The sequence below is a fragment of the Mytilus californianus genome, unplaced genomic scaffold (assembly GCF_021869535.1).
Source record: "Mytilus californianus isolate M0D057914Y unplaced genomic scaffold, xbMytCali1.0.p SCAF_9, whole genome shotgun sequence".
NCBI classification, from domain to species: Eukaryota; Metazoa; Mollusca; class Bivalvia; order Mytilida; family Mytilidae; genus Mytilus; species Mytilus californianus.
Window position 1 is genome coordinate 93,859,228 of NW_026262745.1, and position 26,658 is coordinate 93,885,885.

Sequence of the window (26,658 nt, forward strand, 5' to 3'; positions counted from 1 at the left end):
AAAACGAAAGAAGAAGTATAAACAAAGTAAGAAAACGACGGAGATTTCCTGTTGAATGAGGTAAAACATTAAGTTTTGTTTTCTATAAATGACTTCTATAAATAGTCAGAAAACTAACTTTCAGTAATTGTTTAAGCTTATATTGATATTTATATATTAATTTTATTTTATTTTGATAGGGGGTATATGTGACGACTCTCTGTTGTTATTTAGACCACATTCTTATCATAATGCTTCTTCGAAAATTATTTTTTCTAACTTAAAATTATAAATTGAGTTTTATCAAGATTGTTCATGAATATAGATTGTTGTTCTAAATGGTTGTTGGCTAGCGTTGCATGTTAATTGCAGTAGTAATGACAATATAACGCAACTTTCACATTTTCTTTAGGGGCCAGTTGAAGCCCACCTCCTGGTGCGGGGTTTTCTCGTTGTGTTGAAGACCCATTGGTGGCATTCGGCTGTTTTCTGCTCTTTGGTCGGGTTGTTGTCTCTTTGATACATCCCCCATTTCCATTCTCAATTTTATTCAGCATCTTTAGAAAATGTATTTCCTATAGGGTCAAGAAAGATTATATATATATCTTGCATGCATTTAATGTTTGTGTTCAGAAAACATGTATGGTAACAATACCCAAATTGCACCAAGTATCCATGTTGCATAATAATCAACGGATATCTTAGAGGTTAAACAATTTGTTTTTGTTTATAATTTATTATTATGCAAGTCTTTCAACATGTCTAAATATTTTTAATGATATGCAAAACGATAACATGCCTTATATATCAACCGATGAAGTTACCAGGGAAAAGAGTGAAATTTACGGAAACGTCGCATGTCGCATCCGACATTTCCGTGAATTCGACCGTTATAAATGAGCAATTATGATTGTAACATGTTAAATGCATCAATTTTCTTTCAAATACATATTAATCATTGCATATTAATGTCCATTTGTTCCAAAAAATATGCACAGAAATAGCAAACATCCGTTATTAAATTTAGGTACTCCTCATTACAGAATCTTGGAGGTCGGTTTAAACCAATTTTCCATGATTCAGTATGTATTCAAAATCAAATATTTGGAACTATACATTAAGTGAGGATACATCTACAAAATTAAGACAGAATGGAATCTTTTGTAGGTTTCTTTATAAAAAACGGAATTAAAAAAAACATTTTGGGTACTTAATTAATTGGTGATTGCTTTTATACACCGCATCAGCACAAATACGTTTCACTTAAAGCATGGGACCAGTGTTTCAAAATATAACAAAGGCGGATTCAGGCGATAAGCACCCATCACCTCCCTCTAAAATTGGACAAACTCGATTTTTTATGGCATGAAGCAACTCAAGATAATTTTCGTCTAGCTCCAATTGGCAAACTTCTTGTAGTCGTGCCCCTTTAACTTAAAATCCAGGATCTGCATAATGCAGCTTTTCAAAATATCAAAAACAAAAAATACATAATTGATGCATTATGATAATTATCCCCCCTCCCCCCTCCCCCATCCCCCTACCCCCCAACTCTCTGTCTCTCTCTCTCTCCCTCTCTTTTGGATTGTTGTCTATCTTTATTCGTCATTTTGTTTTCTTTTATGGCAATGGTATTGTCTGCCCTTGTACAAAAAATTTGTTATTGATAAACCCTTTTGTATCATTCAAATTATTTTTTATAAATAGCTGGCTACCTAGCACGATATCTGTATATGAACAAGTTTATTTGTAACTTAAAAAACCTGATGTCTATCATTGTTTACATTTAAAGAACTCGGTAAGATTTATAAATATATCAATATCAACTGACAATGTTTGTAATATTATATGCGAATGTTATTACTAGCATAACATACAGAATTATTACTTGCAAAACTTAATAAATTACTGTTTGGTAAACGTCCAGCTGCCAATATCTCAGGCATAATAGGGATTAAAATCCAACAGATTGATATATCACTTGTTATGATGCTAGATCTTTCATAGATATATAGCTCTGCCAGGATCCTATATCACCCTGGCACTGATACGAATTGAAACCCCTGCTTCCACCAAGATGCCAATACATGTAATTGGATAGCCTGTATTTGTCACGGTTTCCTTTGCATAAGTTAAAATGAAAGACCACCTCCTTGATAATGAAAATCTGTCATTTTGCATTAATCTTTTATTAATTTGGATGTCATTGTTTACTTAAACTAACCAACAAATTTGTAGAAATGAAACTTTTTGTGAAAGAGAAATATATTTAGACCATTTTGAGCCTAAATTTACTTGTATATGAGTTTGCATTAAGAATTGTGGATTAATAGTTTTACTTAAATTTCCAACTTCTGATTAAGCTCTGAAATTTTATTATATAGAACGTAAAAACTACAAACCAACTAAACTATTAAAACTGAAATAAAAGTAAAACTCCTTAAATATTGTGAAAAACTATATAAACCGAAATTTGAGAAAAATAGAAACTAGTAGTAAACTTCTTTTAAATTAAACTAAAACAAAATGATAAAATAATTAATATAACCTTATATATTGGAAAATAGACGTTAGGGTATAACCCCTTTGAAAATAAGGATGAAAACGTCAATACAATAAAACAAGTGTAATTTGTTGTATCGTCCTTTTTTTCAAGGATTTTCAATTTATACACAATGCATCATCTGAAATAAAGATAAAGAATTCTTGACAAAATGGAAGAACAAGTTACTCATGGAAAATTACTTGTATGTGCTATAGACTTTGGAACCACCTTTTCTGGGTATGCCTTTCAGTTAACGTCCGACTTCTTGAAGGAACCTACAAAAAACATTCACATAAACCAAGTATGGAATGCGGGAGTGGCAGCTTTAATGTCTCTGAAAACACCAACTTGTCTACTACTGGATAAAGAACAAAAGTTCGTTGCTTTTGGTTATGAAGCTGAAACACAGTTCAGTGATTTGGCGATGGATGAATTGCATCATGACTATTTGTTCTTTAGAAGGTTCAAGATGTTGCTTCATCGGAATCCGGTAGGAATTATATTTTTGTTGTGTTTTATATATTTTTTTGATGGTATGTCCATATACTATTCTCAGGTTTCTTTTTAATCTTTTACAATTTTTACAAATTTAAATGACAATTGTGGACCACAGTGTCTAGGGTAACATAAAAGTATGATACATAGTTCATGCAACCAGCATTTCCTATTAAAAAAAAAAACAGAGATGGATTCCTTAGACTTTCATACCATTTTCAAAATCTTTTGACTTTATTTTAGAGACTGTAAATAATGAGCTACAGTGTATATAATTGGTGTCCTTAAAACTCCAAGTAACAGAAAGATGAATTACTTTTCATGCTTCTTTAACCCTCTTTAATTTGTATGATAAATTATCGAGGCTCAGCCTGGCTGGCTTTAATTTTTTTATTAATTGATATGATTTTATCTTACCTACAAAAACTCACTTCTTTTAACTTTTTTCGTAGCCTATTGATCCCAAATCTATATACGATCTGGGTAACCTTATCAATCCTTTAAATAAACTTATTCTAAAAGGTTACCAATTCAACACTGTAATTAGATCTTTGAATATTGTTTTTATTGGTATAAATATTGATTTTGTTATCAGTAAATTAAAAGAAATACTAAATATCATTGGTATACACACATGCACATTTACGGTTCTACAATCTTTCGATAGCTATATTTTGGCACTGCAGAAGGTCATTGTTTTCTCTGATTGTTAATGACGTCTTTACATTAAATCCATTGGATGTTGGATGTGTACTAATTGATATTTTAGTCTTAGATACATGTTTTTTTTATTAGTTGTTACTGGCTTTGAACTAGCTGTCAGTAACTGTGAGTAATCTCGGTATCTTTTTGTGTTTTTTGCTGTTGTGAGGGATGTATGAATTCTCTGCCACGTCAGGTCTGTGATTTTGTTAGATGTTTTTCTGCTTTGTATCGATCTGATGAGTTAATAGATATAGGAAGATGTGGTATGAGTGCCAATGAGACAACCCTCCATCCAAGTCAAAATTTATAAAAGTAAACCATTATAGGTCAAAGTATAACCCTTTTTAAACTGATTTTTATGGTTTGTTCTAGTGTTGTGCATGCTGTTACACCACTGTCCCATGTTAGGGGAGGGTTGAGCGCTCACAAACATGTTTAACCCCGCCACATTCTGTATGTGCCTGTCTCAAGTCAGGAACCTGTAGTTAAGTGGTTGTTGTTATTGTTTCTTCTCTGTCATATTTGTTTTTTTGTAAATAATTTTATTATAAATTAGGCCTTAAGATTTCTCAATTGAATTGTTTCATATTTTTCATGTCGGGGCCTTTTATAGCCGACTATACGATATGGGTTTTTCTCATTGTTGAAGACCGTACCGATGACTATTATTGCTTACATCCACTTCATTTTAACTTTGGTGGATATTTGTCTCATTGGCAGTCATACCAAATCACCTTATTTTTAAAGTCATACTTAAAAAAACAAATGCGATAAAGATATATTGTATGTTTGGTAATTTTAGAAAATCCCATCGATGTATTGGTTAACTACACAAATACCCATTAAAAAACGTTTCAATTCGGCCTGTGGTAAGCGTTCTACAACTAATGTTTAAGTCCTTTTATACAGTTTCTTAACTGCTATCAAAGAACTTAATATCATTAACTTTTGAAATAAAGCATGAAAATAATGGAACTAACTTTTTTTGACTGTGAACTAATTATTACTGATTAATTTCGTGCTTTTAGTGTCATTTTCTTTTGGTCGACAGTTTTGATTTTTTGACTCTCTACAATACACATCCTTACTATCTTACCAAACAAAAGTTTTCCTGTTTAATTACATGGTCGTTTGAAAAATTTGACTGCAAATTAATTTGCTGCAACTCATATAAAGACTTCTTCTGTAACGAAAAAGGTAAACTTGCTAGATTATCCCAGGTTAGGGGAGGGTTGACGCCTTCAAACTAGTTTAACCCCGCCACTTTCTGTATGTGCCTGTCACAAATCAGGAGCCTGTAATCCGTTGCTGTCGTTTGTTGCTATATATCATATTTGTTTTTAGTTCATTGCTTTGACATAAATCAGGCCGTAAGTTTTCTCGTTTGAAGTGTTTTTACATTTGTCATTTCGGGGCCGTTTATAGCTGACTATGCAGTATGAGATTTGCTCATTGTTGAAGGCCGTACAGTGACCTATTATTATAATAGTTATTAACTTCTATGTCATTTGTTCTCTGGTCGAGAGTTGTCTCATTGGCAATCATACCACATCATCTTATTTTTATATTTACTGGAAGTGTGATGAGATGATTAAAGCTGTATGTATTCCATAAGGCACTTACTGCACCCTTTAAATAGCAGAATTGTTCCAAAATTGTTATAAATCACATGCAGTGTATGGCCAAACTCAGTTAAGACCCGTCTAAAATCATTCAATTGACATATTCAAAAACCCTTACCGTTATCTTGATGATACTTTTCGTTAAACAATCTAAAATCGAAATATACTGCAGAAATACACCCAAAGGATCTTACCTAAAATAAATCAAGTATAAAGAGCAATACATGTCCTTTCCTAGATTTGAATATTTCAGTTTACGGTGTTTCTTATATTCCAACTTGTTCCATGTCTATGTCTGTACTATGGATTAATGTCATGGCGATGTCAGTTTCTCTCGACTCATGAGTTTTGCATGTCCCATTCCTATCTTCGCCCTCTTTTTTTAATTATCAGCAATTGTACAAGACAAAGTCTTTCTTTGCCTTTTTAAAATTTTGTAATAATAATTAGGTACTGCAAAACTTCAAATCAAATCTGAGTTTAATAACAGCTTTAAGTAATTTGTAGTTACGAAATCCTTGACTTAATTATTTAATTTGGATTATAGGGACTGAGTCGAGACACCAAGTTAGCAGCATCTAATGGTGTGGAAATTCCAGCTAAGACCATATTTGGTCATGGAATAAAATTTCTTAAGAACCATGCTTTAGAAAATTTCCGCCGTTGCGGGACAGATATTGAGGATTCTGAAGTTCAGTGGGTTATAACTGTGCCTGCGATATGGACAGACGCTGCCAAACAGTTTATGAGAGAAGCTGCACAAAATGTAAGTGTTAGTAGAAAATAATGTTACGATGAAAATTTATAAAATTTTGAAATTGAATTTACATGAACAATAAACAAAGAGATAATTCCGAAGAATTACTAAAACGTTAAATTATCAACATCTACAGTGATAAAAAAATCACGGGTGAGAGAGTGGGAGGGTGTTAAAAAAAAACCCTACCCATACATATATGTCATAGGAAGATAATAACATATACATGTACTGTAGAAATCTTGCTTGAAAAATAATCACTTGTATTACATGTTTAGTTCTAAACGTGTTTAGGATTGTGTTTAATATCTAAACAAATTTCTAAGTAAGCACATGAAATGTACACATGTCTTGAATGTAAACACTTTTAAATGTGTTTTAAAATTAAAGTGCTTAGGACTAAAACACTAATTTCTAAGCTAATAGATATAAGAAGATGTGGTGTGAGTGCCAATGAGACAACTCTCTATCCAAGTCAAAATTTATAAAAGTAAACCATTATAGGTCAAAGTACGGTCTTCAACACGGAGCCTTGGCTCACACCGAACAGCAAGCTATAAAGGGCCCCAACAATTACTAGTGTAAAAGCATTCAAACGGGAAAACCAACGGTCTAATCTATATAAAAAACGAGAAACGAGGAACACTTGTGAACCACATTAACAAACGACAACTACTGAACATCAGATTCCTGACTTAGGACACTGTCAGGTGCAAACAATTGCAGCGGGTTTAAACGTTTTAATGGTACCAAACCTGCACCCTTATCTGAAACAATAGTGTAACATCACAACATAGAAAGACACACTATAAAATATCACTTGAAATGGCTTAACTCAATCAAAAGACACATTAACACCAGTGAACATACACTGAACAAATAAATTTGATCTATGATACAATGTAAATACAAAATAAATAAACTAAGGGAAAAATAATTAAAGTAATATGTTAAATCGCTGTGAAATGTTAAACAATTTAGGAAAAACAATATGCTTGAACAAAAATATCAGCCATTTGCAATTACTTTAAACACAGGTAAATGAAAATAATTTTGTTATACGTGTACAGTTCAAATGGAGAAAGGAAATATGTTTACAAAATAAATAATTTTGATGTTTATAGTACGAAGAAGTGAAAATTTATAGTAATACCAAACACTTATCAAAGCTGGTATATAGACCAGATATAACCCTGAAAAAGTAAACATTAAATAACAAAAAACCATTACAATTAGTATCAACAGGTCAAATAAACAAACAAGTACGATTTAAGAGTACTCGCAGTTACTGACAGCTAGTTAAAAGCCAAAAACAATTAATAATAAAAAATCATGCACCAGAGACTAAAATCAACTAAAACACATCCCAGGGATTTAATATTTTAACGTCATGGACAGTCAAAGAAGACATGACTTGTGCAATGAAGCATGATCCTAAACACAATCCTTAACACATTGTCTACCAAATGACCTAAACATGTAAAAAAGTGCGCAAAAAATGTGTTTAGAATTTTTTTATGATCTGAACGCCATTTTTACAGTTTTCAGCTAGACAAACATTCTGTACTTGACATCTTAATTAAATGTTAACCACCCGTGAAAATAAACAACCCGATGACAGTAGTCACTCACTGGTAATGTTACATACATTTAATCAAATTAGGAAACTTTCACAATTCCTATAATTTCAGCGTACTGTTGGGTCATCTATTGTCTTAAACATAATTTGACAAAAAATATCCCAAAATGTAAGAAATTACTAAATCACAAGAACAAGTCAAATAATGTAAAAGAATGATACAATGTGACAGCAACCTATGAAAAAAAACCCAGAAATCATCTAAAGGTCAACATACTGCCTTCGATCCGTAAATCGCCTCAGTCGGGTATAGAAAAAATGTGAATAAATTTAACAGAGACTATCAAAGATCTGATATAAGTGCTGTAAACCGATTTATTTTTCGCGGATACGTTATTTCGCGTTTTGCCCTTTCTATCCCACTTCGCGGCGATTAAATTCGCGATTTTCAAATTTACTTGATATGAAGTTAGATAAGGAAAGATCCAAGTTTAACATATTCGCGACGATTTATATTCGCGTTATATCTACTGGCGAAAGTCGCGTATATAAATCGCACGCGAAAATAAGTTGGTTTACAGTATCACATTCACTAAATGACAATGGAAAAACCCCGACGAGGTTTCTTCCTTGGGACAGGTACATGGGTGTGTGGTAAGATTTAAATCAAACTCCTCCTCTTTTTAATCTCCACCAATGGACGAACAAAAGAACAGAGTTACAATGCAAAAGAAAACAAAAGGAATAACATATCAGTCTTCAGTTGCTTCAAACTTTAATCAAATTATCAAAATAGTGATACATGTACTTTCCGCATTTTTTTGGGTAATCTCTGTTTGGTTTAATATTAACTTATCTAGGAGACGGAGATCTTGATGTATGGTATAGATACTTAATTGTCTATTATCTATAACAACAAAAAAATACTGCACAGTAGAAAAAAACTTTATCAACCATCATCACCAACTCCTCCCAAAAAAATAAATGGAAATACAAACAGACAAAATAACAACGAACAAGACATGGCCCGGGTAGGTCGCGATGTTTCTGTTTCTGTTAATATCTTCTGCCAATCAAGGCACACCTCCTGGAACCCGGAGTACGGTATAAACGTGTAAATACAAACACTGAATATCCTCCACCAAATATTTACACCAGATCCATAGGAATATTATATACAAGGATAAGAGTTCTCTATCCACACATATAAAATTAGTATGTCCAATCTTAAAATCTAAAAAATATGGTTAAATATAAATAATAAGATGTGGTATGAGTGCCAATGAGACAACTCTCCATCCAAGTCACAATCAATGTATAAAAAATAAACACTTATAGGTCAAAGTACGGCCTTAAACAACAAGCTATAAAGGGCCCCAAAATGACTACTGATTTGTGTAAAACAATTCAAACAAGAAGCTTTAGGGATTTAAGTATTGCCAAGAGGTGATCTGTCCACAACGGAGCGTTTACTTATGTTTAACACCACGTTTTCTACTCTTTCTTTTTAGGAATAATGATGTTAAAACAGTTTTACTTGTTCACACGTGTGTATGTGTATGTATGTGTTTTATCATTCAGTCTCATTGAGGTATGTTCAACATCGCCTTTCATTCCTATGATATAAATAATATTTTGAATCAATTGTATTTTTAGGCAGACATTTTCAACGACCAGTTAATAATAGCATTAGAACCGGAAGCTGCGTCATTGCTGTGTAGATACACCTCGGATGCATCTGGTAAAGAGCTGTTTGCACCAGGGTCAAAGTATATGGTAATTGACTTAGGAGGTATGATTGACTAATATTTTATTATTTTGAAAGAACAATAAAAGGAGATGTGTGAGACAGCCCCCCACCCCCCAAAAAAAAAACCCAACAAAACAAACACACAAACAAACAAACAAACAAACAAACACTAAAAAACAAACTATTTATACAGATCAACATACGTAACAGTAGATCGGTGTTGGGTTTTCATCATTGACAAGTGTCAAAAAGGAACAAAAAAAAACAAAAGACAATCAACATATATAGCAAAAAACATTCTGCAGAACGAGGAGCGATCCTTTGGAGAAATTTCATCCTCAACGCTATGTAGAAATCGATATGACCTGATCCATACTGTTAACCTTATCTATATTAAATAAACTTTAATTCAGTTTATAAAAATGCAGGGGAGAACTTTTCGGAAACAACTTTATTTTGAAAAATTTGCTAGACATATTTCCACATGTTTCTAGTCTTTGTAGGAAATGCAAATAATATTTTGCCCGTCAACCATTCTTAGCCAACCCTTCTTTGTACCTCGCTAATAATACCAAGTAGGCATCTGATTTCAAAAGAAAAGGTTAATGCATTCCTATGTATCATACCAAACATTTTCCATCCTTTACTCCTTTCAAGCAATGTTCAGATAACTCATAGGAAGATTCGAGAGATATTCAGTTCCTGAAAAGAAATTCTTACTTCAAGAGAAAAATGCCTTTTTTTCTCAAAAACAAAGCACATGCATTTGAAATGCATGGTGATTTGAAAAAAAAATGTAAAAACCATGTATTTAAAATTCCTTAAATTTTTACCGATAGGTGGCACTGCTGATATCACTATTCACCAAGTAGCAGAAGATGGAACATTGAAAGAACTGCACAGTGCAAGTGGTGGTGCATGGGGAGGTATCAAAGTCGACCAAGCGTTTGAACAACTGCTGATCGATATTGTCGAAGAAGATGTGTTTGCTGAGTTTCAAAAGAAGAATGCCTGTGACCATTTTGACATGGGTAGGGACTTTGAAGTTAAAAAGAGAACATTTAATGAGAAGATGAAACATGCTGTAATCAAACTACCATCTTCCTTAATGGAGCATTATAAAACAATGAAAGGACAATCTATCAAGGAGGCAATAAAAGCGTCAATGTACGCTGATCGTGTTACACAAACCGCCGACAAGTTAAAGATGGACCCTGATTTATTGAAAGGACTTTTTCGCGATCCATTAGAACACCTTGTTGAACATGTCAGAGAGATTCTAAACCAACCCGTTGCTGCCAACACCAATATTTTATTGTTAGTTGGGGGCTTTTCGGAGTCACCAATCGTACAAGAGACTATCAAAACGCGATTTCCAAATCATAAGGTTATTGTACCACAAGATGCTGGTCTAGCAGTTTTGAAAGGAGCCGTGCTTTACGGTCATCGTCCAAAACTCATTTCTGTACGAGTCAATCAAGTGACTTATGGTATCGCAATCAGTCGATTGTTTAAGACAGGTGATCCGGAAGAACTGAAGTTCACGTCGGGCAGTGCTGTGTTGTGTCGTGACGTATTTCACAAGTTTGTGGAAAAGGGACAACCCATCAAAGAAGACGATGAATATTCTATGCCTTTCAGTGCCAAAGGTCAAAACAACAGAGTTCGTGTTTACACTTCAAACACGAACAATCCGAAATATGTGACTGATGATAGTTGTAAACTTCTTGGAGAAATGATGATAAACATAAGTTCGGAAGTTACATCCGGGAACAATGTTCAGGTCAAAATCGAGTTTGGTGGTACGGAATTGGTTGTTGAAGCTAAGGAGAAAAATACAGGCGAAGTCTTCAGATCGCGATTTGACTTCCTTAGTGATAAATAATTCTGGTGGTGTCGTTGGTTTCTAGAACATTGTCGCTGTACAAACTGTTATTGTTTGTAAAATATTTGTAAACAATATGTTTTGTGTCATTAAGAATATGCAAGTGACTTTTTTTTCATATAAAGGGCAATAAAAATTTCAATAGAATAAAAGTTCAATTTTCAGAAGAAAAAATGTGACAGAAATAAACCTCGCTTAAGGGAGATATATCTCTCCAATTGTTGTAAATGAGGAATTCCGTCCTCTTTTCACCAAATGTGACCTACCGAATTAAATGTATCACCGGGTTTGTACCTACATGAACAACACGACGTGTGCCACATGTGAAGCAAGATATGCTTACACTTCCGGAGCACCCGGGATCACCCCCGGTTTTTGGTTGGGTTCGTGTTGCTCAGTCTTTAGTTTTTTATGTTGTGTTTTGAGTACTGTTGTTTGTCTTTTGGTCTTTTTCTTTTTTTTTTGCCATGGCGTTGTCAGTTTTTTTTCGAGTTTGAATGTCCTTTTGATATCTTTCGCGTCTCTTTTAGAGACATATGATTATTTTGGCGAGGTTGCATCCACCAATAGTCTTATATTTTTCCAACATTTGGAACTTAGAAATAGTTGATTGTTTAATGTCAAGTTGAAAAATGTTTTAAAAATGAGTGAAGGTCTATGCTGAACCTCTTTGATCACATGATTAATCAATGGCGGATAATTGTCGTGGAAATAAGAACAAATTTTGTCCGAAAAAGCAAAGCCGGGTTTTAATTACTGTTTAGAGTTTTTTATTGAATTATTTTTATTTATTTCCAGTCTTTTATTGTTTAATTATTACACTCAGGTGCAAAGATTTCAGTATGCATGCATTATAAAAAAATGTAAGTAAGTGCACATTAAAAGAAAAAAAAACTATCATTTTATAAGCAATTTTGATAAAGTATAAATGAAAAAAAATGCACATATTTTGTCATAAATAAGTCACAAGAATACATATCTTTGCAAAATTTATTGGAAAAAACAGGAATTATTTTTCACGGAACACGATCCACTACTGTCATAAAGTTAGACAATTGAAAAATTTAGAACATTTTAATTCTCATACTTTGTTTTCTGTTACAAAAATCCCACGTAAACACGGAGACGTTGCGTAATCAAATTTTATTGACGTGGAGATGTCACTAAATATTGATCTGGTAATGGATGGTCATCAACAAGTCCCGTCTACCTTTACTGTTGTTGTAAGGACAGTAAGAGGAGTTTCTGGCGTGACGTTGTCTAGCAACAGTACGTTTACGTATTCCTGCCAGCAATATTCTTATGGCTTGATTCAGATTTTCTTTGCTCAGTCTCGGCAATATGGAGATGCAACATTTTTGTACGGATTAAAGTGTGGGTATGAATTGAAAGAACTGAGATAAATGCATCATTTTTTCGATTTTCATCTAATTTAAATGAGCCAAAAGTCAAAATCAGCGACATATCCCATTCATTTTACCTTGACCTGAATTAAGTTTGCTTTAATGTCCCTGCTACTGTCAAAGGTTCTTTTGTGCCTTTCAACTAATTGATTGTTGTCATTTGCTTAACAGTCAGTGGCATATATTTCAATTCGTATGAGAACAAATTAACAAGTAATCGAGGAATCGGCTCTGACACCCCCATTTCAGATTTATTTTATCATGGTAATTAGATGGGATAGTTGAATTCGCAGCATTATTATGCTAAGTACAGATATGTAATAACAGGTACCCTAACCCTCACCCCCCCCCCCCCCCCGAACCACAAAAAAAAAAAAAAAAAAACAAAATATAAAAGAACTAATGTTATGGGATTCGGGTAACGACATTCAGATTCTTTAAAAAAAATACTAAATCGGTGAAAAAAAATACTGAAACCATATATTCCGGGTAACCGAGAAGTTGACACCAAGATCCGTCCCTGAATATGCATATCGACAATGGTAGATCTTGCATGTATTATTCAGACGTCGATTTTCCCACCTATTGTCTTATATTATTTGTGTATTGTGATAACACAAGAGACGTGTGGATGGGGTTTACAGAATAGAAAAAATTGGGCAATAATAGAGAATAATTGACCCATAAATTAAAAAAATAGAGAAAAAATGGCAAATAAATAAATAAAATAAAATAATGGGGAGCCAATATATATATATATATATATCAGATAATAGATAATAAAAGGTTTTGCTCATTGTTGAAGACCGTACGGTGACCTATATTTGTTAATTTCTGTGTCATTTGGTCTTTGGTGGAGAGTTGTCTCATTGACAACATGTACAAATAAATATCTTCTTATTTTTATAAATAATTAAAAATAGAGAAAAACTGCCTAAAAGTTATCGTATATAATGCAATATCATTATAAATAAAACTTTATTAATTGACATATAAAACTGAATGCAGAAATGAAAACCCCCTCTTTTCAAGACCCTCATACAAGATTAACCTCTATTCCTTTGACTGTTCACGTGTTTAAAACAGAAAACGAAAGAGGAAGTTTAAACAAAGTAAGCTAACGACGGAGAATTCCAGTTGAATGTAAGTAAACAGTAAGTTTTGGCCTATAAATGCAATATTTTAATATTTATGTCTACTTTAACCTGCACAAGTTCTAATTTTTAAAATTCAAAGTCCGAATTATTTATCTTTTATAGTAAAATAATGAAATTATTGAGCTATATTTAACTTGATACGTCAATGAATTTCCTATGTAAAATAATATAATTTGAATAAATTTGATTTGTTGTGTGCAAATTGTGAACCCAGTGCCCTTGTCACATAATAATTATTATACTGTATAATTTAACATGTTTTTGGTAATTATATGGTGTACGTATTTGATTATAATTATTGCTTGTAAATGCTCCATATGGGTCAATAGTTGGAATGATAATATTTGATTTGATTTTGATTCGAGTATCGATGTAACAGTCATCTATAAAAATAAGGATATCATTATGCTTTTATAATTATATATTCAGGAAATATAAACTGCCATTTCAAGGAAAACATCTATTAGTCATGATAAGCATGCAATGAAGATTATGTAAAAAAAAGGACATAAGTGACACTGAATTTGCATTTTGGATTTACCAAATTGACGCGTTATCAGTGACTTTAATAGGAGTAGACTTAAAAGTTGGGGAGAGGGTCAAACTTCTGAAAGTGACAAGCAAAGTAATCTATAATCAAATAGTTAAGAAGTTATAGGCAGTGTCCTCTTTCCTCGGGGGCCACTTCCTATATACAAGTGATAGGATGTGCCACTGGAATAGGTCACATTTTTCAGCTTGAAAATATCTGAATAGGTGGGGAAATCTATCATAAATATATGATAAGGTCAATAAAGTTCCAATTACTTGTTATATGAAAAGCATTGTATTTTCATAATTTCAGTAATTTGTGTTTGCCAAAAAAAAGTAGCAGGGGGCAAAAACATAGGCCCCTCTGATGTATCAGTGAATGAACGAGTGTTAACAATTGTTTTCACGAATATTTCATTGATAAGATAAATTGATGTACACAAATGTCAATGTACATGTAAGAGGGTCTGGATGGGGTTTACCGAACAGAAAATAATGGAAATAAAGTGCAGAAAAAAGGACAAAAGAAATAAACTAAGAATAGAGAAAAATAGGCAAAAACAAATTTGAAGAATAGAGAACAGCAGTGTGCTAAAAAGTAAAGAATAGAGAATAAAGGCAAAAATATAAAGAATAGAGAAAAAAATGACAGAAAAAATAAAGAATACAAAAATGAAGAACACCTTCCCCCAACCCTCAGGTACGATAAGGCAACATTTTCGCACCTTGAATTCGATTCATTGATTAATTGATTGGTGTTAAACGCCACTTTCAGCACTATTGGCTATTTCGATGTGGTCAGATTTTATTGATGGAGGAAGCCGCAGTGCCAGAAGAGAGCCAACGACCTTCTGCAAGAAAACTGAAAATCCTAGTCAATTAAGATTGGAGTCGTATGCACCTACCACGTGCGGGGTTCGAACTCGCAACGTCAGTGTTGACAGGCTATTGATACAGTAGTTCGATTACTTACACCACCGAGGCTCCCCTTGAATTCGTAAATCATAAAGTATTACAAATTATCAAATAGTATTCTTCAGGTGTTCATAAAACATTAGTCTGTCAGACATTATTTATATTTGTATTTTTGAACTTCGTCTAAAGTTTAAGACTTCAAACTTCACTGCCTCTTTTTGGTCCAGTCATGGATATTTCTCTCCAATATGTCTTATAAATACAAAACTTTTGGGTTAGGTAAACTAGCAAGGGAGTTGGGGTAGGAGGGGGATTGTCTTTGGTCAATGCTAAATTTATCAAAAAGTATGTGAAAAAAATGAATTTAGGTCAAATACGTTAATTTCAACATTTATGACGTCACACTTACATCAAAACTTACATTTGAAAAAAATATTCATTTAATAAAAGAACTAGCAGAAATAATGGATTGAAAAAAAATGCGATTTCTGACATTTCAGGGGCCATATATACCAAGGGCGTGTTTTATTGGTCTCTTCCGTACATCTCTAGAATGTCTTCCGGTGAAGAGTCCAAAAAATGAATCTTGACCTCTTCTGAAGATATTCTGTAGAAGAAGCAATAAAACACAAATTCAATTTGGCGTCGAATATAGCAGAATTTTTGATGTTGGATGACATAAATGAAGTTTATGATAAATTATTAGAAAATTTAGTTACGTCAATTCATTTGGTAGACATGACTGTAAATAGTGTAATAGTGCTCTGTTTTGGCATTGATGTAATAAGTGTAAAAATAAAGAAAATTGGTTGGAAGAAATCGCTGTGTTTGTGACATTTTTTCTTTATGCTTTCCTTACTTACTTTAGCTAAACAAATCTGGCTTAAAGCTCCGACCATTTGCTTTTCAGGAATAATCTAAACCTGTATAATAATTTGTCAAAATTTGTCTGGTATATGATCTAAAAGGACATCTTGTATATAAAAAATTCGGACTGCCAATTTTCGAGAACCTTAATTGTATATATGTTTACAAGGTATATAAGGTTATGCGTTTCTCAGACTGTTTAGGACTATAAATCCGTTGGTTTATACTGATTGATACTTTAGTCTCTAAGGACATGATTTATTTGTTAGTTTAAGGTGGTACCCAACACCTTGACTAATATTAATTTGGGTCGTTTAATTTTCATAAAATTTTGACAAAATGTTTACTTTGACCCTTTGACAAAAATATAAAAATTTCAAAAAATTTGAACCAACCACTTTATCAGAAAAATTTCTTTGGTTATATAGCAATTTGACAAACACTAATTTTGATCATTGAGAAGCTTAATATTTCCTTAACAATACAACGTAATTAAAACGTTTAGCTGATTTTTACAGAGTTATCTCCCTGTAGTGTTAGGTACCACCTTAAATTTGCTTTGAACAAGCTTTTAGTAACTGCAAATACTCTTATTTCGGTGCTTTGTGTCTATTTTTTTTTTTTTTTTGTCTTGTACCGATCTTTTGAGTTAATGCGCATCTGGTACAGAAAAATTGGTACCGTTTATGTTATTAATCCAATTGCAACTAATTTTTACAGTTTGTTCTTTTATTGTACTGTTACACCACTGTCCCAGTTTAGGGGAGAGTTGAGAGATCACAAACATGTTTAACCCTGCCATATTTTGTATGTGCCTGTTCCAAGTCAGAAGCCTGTATTTCAGTGGTTGTTGTTGGTTCATGTCTGTCGACTCATATTTGATTTTATGTAAATTGTTTTGTTATATATAATTAGGCCGTTAGTTTTTTCATTTGAATTCATTCACATTTTTCATGTCGGGTCCTTTTATATCCGATTATACGGTATGGTTTTTTTGTCATTGTAGAAGGCCGTACGGTAGCCTATAATTTCTTACATCCACTTCATTTGAACTCTGGTGGATAGTTGCCTCATTGGCAATCATACCACATCTCCTTATTTCATATTATATACCCGACTTTTAAACTCATGTTTTCCTGAACATGCATGAAATATTTGTCACTGGACGTTGAAAATAAGCAACCAACAGTCAATCAATTTAAACTCGTGTTAAATAAGGGTAAAACCATTTGATATTCTTTTTGGGGGCAGGAGAATTTTGAATATAATTTGGTGGCCTGGTAAGAGCTGAAAAATAGGCATGCTTAGCGACAGATTAAAACGAATAATAAATCCGCAAAAAATCCTCCTTGCCCCCTTCCCCTTTCCACAGAATATCAAATAGTCGTCCCCTTCCCGTTATTGTCCGTGTAGTTCTCATATCTATCCAGCTTATCGTCCCTAAAGGGATGTCCTAAGGCTTCCATACAATAAAAACGTTTATCACTCAGCTCACATTCTATTATATTTGCATTCATAAATTTATTAGTGTCATTTAGACTAAACGACGTCATGTTTGTTATGTGCCTCTGCCGTCTAACCTACATGTACCTATCAAAAGGAAGAGGTAGAAGAGAGACAGAAGATAATCCCAATGCAAAAAAAAAAAAAAAACAGAAATGGACCTCTTCTGGCCCCCTACCAAAGAACAAAATAACACGCCCCAACTTTCATCTTACCTCTTCTCTTTTAACAATTAACCAATTGCTAGGTTATGAAAAATGGGTCGACCAGAGTTGAGAAGACAGGAAAATTAAGGCGGAAATCGGAAAAGCATAAATAAGGCAATATTAAAGTCAATTAGATTTATTTTGCAAAGTGAGTCGATAGGGGCAAAAAACAAAAAAAGGTGCAACTGGAAAAAAAAAGCACATTAAACAGGGACAGACAACTCATACAACACGTCAAATGCCAACATAGCAAGGGATTTTGAACATGCAATTATTGGTTATCTCGCAAATCATGCATCGGTTTATTTTGATCAGAATATTGGTATTTACAGTACGTCCCAATCCACTCAAATCATTATAAGAAACAATTCCAATTGTCGGAGAGTAGAAGTCTGTGTTCCAGTTTCCCTTTTAGTACTATTTGGCTTTCTGTAAATTAGTTGAACACATTTTAGTAATTTGTCCTTTATTCTTCGGACGTGTTCAATCTTCTATATTCAGCTTTCCAGTCTCAAGTTTTAAAAAGCATATGATTGTGACTAAGGGAGCTACCATTTGATTTTTATGGGGTGCTAGGATAAAATTTGAAAAAAATAGGCAGGACAGGAGTTTTGAGTAAAAAAATGCAGGATGAGACACTTGCAAAAAAAAAGTCAGGACGACAATTTAGGTATAAAAAAGTCGGGATAAACTAAAAAGAAAAGGCAGGACCGAATAGAGTGAAAAATAAAAAGGCAGGACAGAGATTACAGCTAAAAAAATGCAGGACAAAATTTTTCATCCTAGCCCCCATAAAAATCAAATGGTAGCTCCCTAAAGGAAGTAGAATTAACTTAAAAAAGTAAAGAACATACCTTACTTTGTCTTTCAGAAGCTTATGATATCCAATTCAACGAAGATTCGGACAAAATGTCGGACGTTACTCATGGTAGACTACTTGTGTGTGCCATTGATTTCGGAACAACGTATTCCGGATATGCCTTTCAATTAACCTCGGACTTCACCAAAGAACCTTTGGGTAATATAAAAACAAACCAAGTATGGAATGCTGGTGCGGCAGCATTGATGTCCCTGAAAGCACCAACATGTCTCCTTCTGAACAAGGATAGAGAGTTTGTCGCATTTGGATATGATGCAGAGAATCAGTACACAGAACTGGCTCTAGAAAACGAACACAATGACTACCTCTTCTTTCGAAGATTTAAAATGTTACTGCATAGGAATCCGGTAAGTGGACTATAGTGCGTCTTTTTATGTTGTAATGTTACACTATTGTTACAGGTTAGGTTGAAGGTTGGCGCCTGTTAAAACGTTAAAACCTGCTGCATTTTTATGCACCTGTCCTAAGTCAGGAGCCTGTTGTTCGGTGGTTGTCGTTTGTTGGTGTGGTTCATAAATGTTTCTCGTTTTTTTCATATAGATTAGACCGTTGGTTTTCCTGTTTGAATGGTTTTACACTAGTAATTTTTGGAGCCCTTTATAGCTTGCTGTTCGCTGTGAGCCAAGGCTCCGTGTTGAAGGCCGTACTTTTACCTATAATTGTTTACTTTTTATACATCGTGACTTGGATGGAGAGTTGTCTCATTGGCACTAATACCACATCTTCTTATTTACATGTATGTTCCAATGCAACGTCCAAAATTTGTCATTTTTTTAATATACAGATCCTATAGTTTACATATTTCTGTCTCTCATTTTATTTTTAAGTTCTCTATTACGACCAATCCTGAGGATCAGGAAAAGGTCATCTAAACAGAAAATATGACCGAGGGTTACCCGATCCTTCTTTGTGATGGTTGGAAACGTGATCTGTATTTAAATCAGAAAATGGGAATAACTGGAAACTGGGAATTGAAATTAACACTTTATAAATGTCGTGAGTCCGAAGCGCTTTCCTTGATTTACTTCACCAGGAACGCTAAAACTCAAACTTAAACAAACTAGCGACTTACTTTAGAAAATATCTTACGAGTAGTTTTACTAGTAAGTCATGCACGTTTCATTATAACTTACGATCAACTTTGTCGTAATACTTTTTAGGAAAAGAGCCCCAGGGATATAGAAATACGTATAAACGATATGAGCTATATGACCAAAAGGGTCATAAAAATAATAGCCAAATTCACCAACTTTGCCTGAATGGGAATCTTATTTTTTTTTAGTAATCTCTTAATTCATCAACGAGGAATTTTAGAAAAATATGTTTTTAATCTTGTCAGTACAGGACCATTGACTAATGAGTTGATAATACCATCAAGTACTAACAGTACTGGTAGATATACCAAGTGCTAGTTATTAAAAATAACTGTTTACTACAGTTGAAAAACAATTTCACGAAGCATGTCAAAAATTCCAAACGATGGGAAAAAAGAAATAAAAATCGTGTGTTCACCTATGAATGCGAAGTTTACATGTTTTTTTCAAAAAAGAAAAGAATTTACGTAACTATATTAGACCCATAAAAGCACATGTCAAATTAAACCCTTCAAGGTTTACACACAATTAGGTACACAAATATTGTTTGCAGGATCTGTATTAAGGTTGTACATAACACTACAGGGAAGATAACTCTGTAAAATCAGCTGAACGTTTTAATCATATTCGATTGTTAAGGCAATATTAAGCTTCTCAATGATCAAAATTGCTATACATCCAATGAAATGTTTTCCGATAAAGTGTTTAGTTCAAGTTTTTTGAAATTTTTATATTGTTGTCAAAGGGTCAAAGAAAATATTTTGTCAACACTTTATGAAAATTAAACGAGCCATATTAATTTCACTCAAGGTGTTTGGTACCACCTTAGTTTTCGCTCTGTTATATAAATGCAGGGTTTGAACAGAGATACCAAGATTGCAGCAGCCAATGGAGAAGAGATACAGGCGAAGGCAGTATTTGGACATGGCATATCTTTTCTGAAGAACCACGCGCTAGAGAATTTCAAACGAGCAGGAATGGAAATAGATGAAAATGAAGTCCAATGGGTTATAACGGTACCTGCAATTTGGACCGACGCTGCCAAACAGTTCATGAGAGAGGCTGCACAACGTGTAAGGTTTAAATTCATAGAGAGTTTCTTTCCATTTTGAAAAAAATAAATACTTTTAGACTTTGAAATCTTTATCAAAATGGCACAACTTAAAGCAATAGGTTCATAAACAATATTCCATTTTTTATTTTTTCAAATGACAAATATATACAACAGAAATATAGGGATTCGGAAACCAGAAAAACTTATGTAAATCCGTCTCCCTCAAATCAAGACATGTTATGAAAAGATTCCGTTGAAAAATCTGTAGGGTTTTTATCGATACATTGACAAAGAAAACAAAGAAATCTCTAGTGTATTATCCCTTCAGGTTTTGTAAATTCAGAAGAAGAAAAAAGAATGCTAATATTACATCGCATCGGACAAAAAAAAATAAATTTTTTTTTGGAGTTTTTAAGATGTTTTGTAATTGATACTAAATTGAAACTTCCTTTTGCATTCCAGGCAGACATATTTAATGACCAACTTATGGTAGCCCTTGAACCAGAAGCAGCTTCTGTTTTATGTAGATATACGTCAGATGCATCTGGCCAAAGCATATTCACATCGGGGTCAAAATACATGGTTGTGGATCTTGGAGGTTAGTAAGCGGATGGAAGACTCTGAGCGATCAAAATTAAATTTAATATATCTATACCACATTTATTTTATGAAGATCAATAGTACTGATTCTATAAGTAATTAAAAAAGTAGTCATGTGTCCACTTTGCACAACCCAGTTGATCTTAGACCTTACCCTTTGATCTCATGTTTACATAATTCATTCCTTGGGGAACACTTTTCGTGTCTGGGTTTTAACGTGTGTAACCTTTGCAATACCTCTTGCTATTTGACATGTGGAAGCATCATCTCCAGACATTATGTCATGTTCCATTGTGGATGACCTCCATATCTTTTATGTCAATATCCAGGGGAAATTTACGATGTCCATTTTTTAAAAAACAAAAGAAGGAAGGGCAATCTGAAAATCTATTTTTCCGTTAACTGTGTTTAAACAAACTGTAAAGAAAAAAGGACCAACTTTACATCAGATTGATTATTTTGATAGACATTTATTTTGTTTAAAAAATGGATGGTAAAGACATGTTGAAAGCGTTATATTAATTATTATTTCCAAAAAAAAATTCTTTAGCAAGATATCATTACAATTGTACACTGGTACACGATAAACCTTAAAAGAGGTGTGAATCGGCAATTATTTAAGGTGATTTTTAAAATGTAAATCGATAACTGACGATTTGTCAAAATTTTGTTCACCAAGGAGCATGGAATTCAAACATAAAACAAGTAATAAGTCTAATACGAAATTCTTATATATCGAACTTATACCACGAAATCAATCTTTAATTTGACGTATTTTCATAAATTGAAAGTACTTTAAAACCCATTCGACAATGAAACTTGGAGCTTACATGTATTTTCACGATTCTTGTTTCAACTAATGTCGATACTTCTTATCACAGGTGGTACTGCTGATATAACAATTCACCAGGTTGCAGAAGACGGTACTTTGAAGGAACTCCACAGTGCGAGCGGCGGCGCGTGGGGAGGAATCAAAGTTGATCAAGCGTTTGAACAACTATTGATAGATATAGTTGAAGAAGACGTGTATGCCGAATTTCAGAAAAGAAATGCCTCAGACCATTTCGATATGGGAAGAGAGTTCGAAGTGAAAAAGAGAACAGTTAAAGAAGGCATGAGTAAAAATACGTATATAAAACTGCCATCGGCACTTATTGAAACGTATACTGTGTTGAAAGGTAAGACTCTTAAGGAAGCGATTGAACAATCGATGTATGTTAATCGTGTTTCCCAAACTGCTGACAAGCTGAAAATTGACTCAGATTTGTTGAAGGGTTTCTTTCGGGATCCCCTAGAACATCTTGTTGAACACATCAGAGAAATATTAAATCAACCAGTTGCTAAAGAAACAAATATCTTCTTGCTAGTTGGAGGGTTCTCAGAGTCCCCAATCGTTCAGGAGACCATCAAAGCACGATTTCCAAAGCATAAGATCATCGTTCCACAGGATGCTGGTCTGGCGGTTCTGAAAGGTGCCGTATTGTTTGGACAACGCCCGAAACTTATCTCTGTGAGGGTTAGTCGTATGACGTACGGAATAGGCATTAGTAGATTATTTAGTAAAGGCGATCCCGAGGAATTGCGGTTTACGTCAGGTAGTGCAGTGTTGTGTCGTGACGTATTTCACAAATTTGTGGAAAAGGGTCAACCCATCAACGAAGGCGATGAACATTCTATGCCCTTCAGTGCCAAAGGTCAAAACAATAGAGTTCGTGTTTATACTTCCAGCATGAAAAATCCGAAACATGTTACTGATGATAGCTGTAAACTTCTTGGAGAAATGATGATCAACATAAGTTCTGAAGTAACATCCGGGAACAATATTCAGGTCAAAATCGAGTTCGGTGGTACGGAATTGGTTGTTGAAGCTAAGGAGAAAAATACAGGCGAAGTTTTCAGATCGCGATTTGACTTTCTAAGTGATAAATAATTCTAGTGTTGGTTTTAAGGGTTTCTACAACATTGTCGATGTACAGTTTATGTCTGTATAAATATGTACAAATAATATCGTAAGTGTCATAAAGAATATGAAAGTTTTTTCATATATATAAAGGTCAATAAAAATTTCAATAAAATGATATGATGTTCGATATAAATTAATTTTATTATATAGAAGAAAAAAAATGTGACAGAAATATTAAGGAGGTAAACCTGGGTTAATGGAGAAATGTCTTTTTGAATCAGTATTGCGTTTGAGAAACTTAAGTTTCTTCGATGATTTTTAAGCATTCACGTGAAAAGAAATAGAATAAAGATATTCTGTGACGTCTAAGAATGTATCAATGAAAATAGTTGACGACAGGGATTTTTGAGAGTTTTACCTGCTTAAAAAGTATTCTTTTCAATTTGGTTGTCATGAATACAAGTGTAGGTATAGGTCAATGAGACAGCAACCCAAAGAATACAAGACATGTAACAAAAGACATTCTTACTATACTATATCAACTGCCCAGTATTTCGTTTTCGCGAATAATCTTAATTTTAATAAATATACATATAAAAGGATGGGCAATTTGATTTGCAATATACATATAATATATACTGTAGCTTGCAAACTATTATAATTGAAACCGATTAATAAGGAGTGTCCTTCAGTTCTGTTTTCTATAATTATTTAAGCCATTTTTCTTGATTCCTTATATTTTAGAAACCAATTATTCTCTATTCTTTATTTTCGCCTATTTTTCCCTATTCTTCATTTTGGCCTATTTTATCCTATTCTTTATATTTTGGTCCTTTTTTCTCTTCTCTTTGATTTTTTTTGTCCATTTTTCTGTAGTTTTGGTCCGATTCTTCTCTATACTGTAAATTCGATCCAGACCCTCATTAAGCTGACTTGTATCTTTTTCGTTGCGATTCCTGCATTTATCAAACACACACACTGATTTTTATGCGCCCGCCGCAGCGGAGGGGCATTAAATGTTATCCTTGTCCGTCTGTATGTCCGTCCGTACGTACGTCCGTCCGTACGTCCGTAAATTGGTTTCCGATTACTAAGTTTAGTTCGTCTCAAACAATTTAAATGTTATTAAACTTGTGCAACATGCTTATTACCACAAAACACAGATAATATCAATAAAAATTGGACCTTCTAAGAATAAAGCAGGAGCAGGACCTTTAAGTATTTTTGGTCAAAGGTCCTGGACCTTCCATTGCCTAAAGTAAATTTGAACCCCTGGATTTTCCCCACTTCCTTTGAAGTAGCTTTGGTTTGCTGTAATAAAGAGCTTAGAAAAAGTTTATCCGCCATCACATGCCTGGCATTTTTCTTGTTTATTTACAAGTAATACTTGGTTTCTGCAAATACGTTGATTTTAATTAAAACCCTTTTGAAAGTAAAAAGCAACACGATTAGTGTGTTTTGACATATTATACTTTCTTTCTGCATTGCATGAAACCTGTAATTCTGTCTCGTAATTGGCGTACCTTAGAGAAGTAATTCGTGTCAAAATATATTCCACTTGGGTGAGTTCGAACCCCGCAATCTAACTCCAATCATAATTGACTAGGAATGCCAGTTTTCCTGAAGAAAGACGGCGGTTATCTGTGGGCGCACTGGCTTCCTCCGCCAATAAAAACTAGCCACCACGATATAGCCAAAAGTGCTGAAAGTGACTTTGAACTCCAACAATCAATCAATTAATCAAAATATATCTGGTTTTTTTTATGCTTCTAAATATTTTATGTAAAAATATGTGGTATGATTGCCAAAAGAGATAACACTCCACCAGAGACCATATGACGAAGAAGTTAAAAACTTCAAACGAGAAAAATAAAGACCTGATTTATCACAGGCACTTATCTCAGAAAAAATTCCTATATACCTTAATATAACACTTTTTTCTGAGACAAGTGCCTGTGTGATTTATGTACAAAACAATAAACGAAAAACAAAAATGGTATACAGCAACAAACGACAACCACTGAATTGCAGTTTATTTTGTTGTAACAGGATTGTTTAAAAGAAATAATCAAGCCAATAACAAGCCATTATGTTTTGACAAATACCATTTATTTTTTATTGAAGTCGAAAAAAATACTTGTTCGATAAAAACAAACTCTTTACCCAACTAAAGATGAATGGATTTTTTTAATAGATTGTTCAATTCAAACTTTCTCAAAAAAATTGTTTCCGAAGGGAAGTGAAAAAAAACCAGTTTGTTTCCGTTTTAATAACGGACAAAATTAAACAAAACTACATATTATTGTTCTTGTATGTTATTGACAATATAATTTTTGATTGCAGTCGAAAAAGTGTTTGTCCAATGAAAAAGTGGCCAAAAAAGATGACAAATGTGTAAACAAGTAAACAAGTAAACAAGTGATTGTATAATAATGTTCAATGTATAGGACTTTGACCCTTTCTATACTTATTAACAGATTGCTCAAGACTTTCCATTAGATTTCAGATCTTGTGAAACTTGCATCAATATAACATTGTTTAGTGGCTTAAATAAACAATGATTGTTTGTTGAATTAGTTTTAATAACCATTTAGTACATGTTTTACAATTTAAAAATTACATAACTATTTTCTACAAATGTACTGAATAAACGATACACAAACATCGATACACACGTTTCAATTAAAAAAAACAAAACAAACATAAAAACAAAACAAACAAAAAAATATGATTCTCTAGTGATATTTACAAAATGTTTTACAATTACAAAAAGTCGGAAAACACAATTGAAAGTTCTTTCCATCGCCCAGTTAAAGATCGGCGAGTATGAGACAGAACCACAATCTAATTTTTTGTAAATTGCTTCCGATAAATGTTTTTTTCCATTCATCTCCAGCATTGTTAGAACCTATATCGATCAATTCAGGACAAAATAGTCTCGACATCGAAACGAAAGTCAGATTACCCGCATTTGCAGAAGATTGTTTGCTTGAACAATGATAGGACACATTGCCCGTTTCTTTTATTATTGCCGAGGTTTGATTTGACTACTCACCTGTGTTTCGCGTTCAAATATGTCGTTAATTCAGTGCAGATAAATATTTGTGCACCAAAAACCTGGATTACCTGTCAACGACACGATAGTCGACCAAAAATAAGATGAGAAAAGAGAATCTCAAGGTGAGAAAGGAGAATCTCATTGATCTCTTTGCGCTGAGTGTAAAACGA

The 26,658-nt window shown here is 33.4% G+C and overlaps 1 protein-coding gene across 4 annotated transcripts; it reads left to right on the forward strand.

The window, feature by feature from the left end:
• Positions 1 to 23,605, forward strand: LOC127715418 (heat shock 70 kDa protein 12A-like). Of its 4 annotated transcripts, XM_052221450.1 has the most exons (6): positions 1 to 60; positions 2,636 to 3,014; positions 5,894 to 6,112; positions 9,339 to 9,474; positions 10,272 to 11,215; positions 23,356 to 23,605. In XM_052221450.1, exons 2-6 carry the CDS (start codon positions 2,694 to 2,696, stop codon positions 23,455 to 23,457), a joined length of 1,722 nt encoding a protein of 573 aa, XP_052077410.1. In that variant the 5' UTR covers positions 1 to 60; positions 2,636 to 2,693; the 3' UTR covers positions 23,458 to 23,605. The 4 variants fall into 4 exon arrangements, with proteins under 4 accessions (XP_052077410.1, XP_052077409.1, XP_052077408.1 ...); XM_052221449.1 differs by lacking the exon at positions 23,356 to 23,605 and having other exon boundaries at positions 10,272 to 11,475; XM_052221448.1 differs by lacking the exons at positions 1 to 60; positions 2,636 to 3,014; positions 5,894 to 6,112; positions 9,339 to 9,474; positions 10,272 to 11,215 and adding exons at positions 13,794 to 13,874; positions 18,771 to 19,126; positions 20,728 to 20,946; positions 21,390 to 21,525 and having other exon boundaries at positions 22,409 to 23,605.
• The last annotated feature ends 3,053 nt before the right edge of the window (positions 23,606 to 26,658 follow it).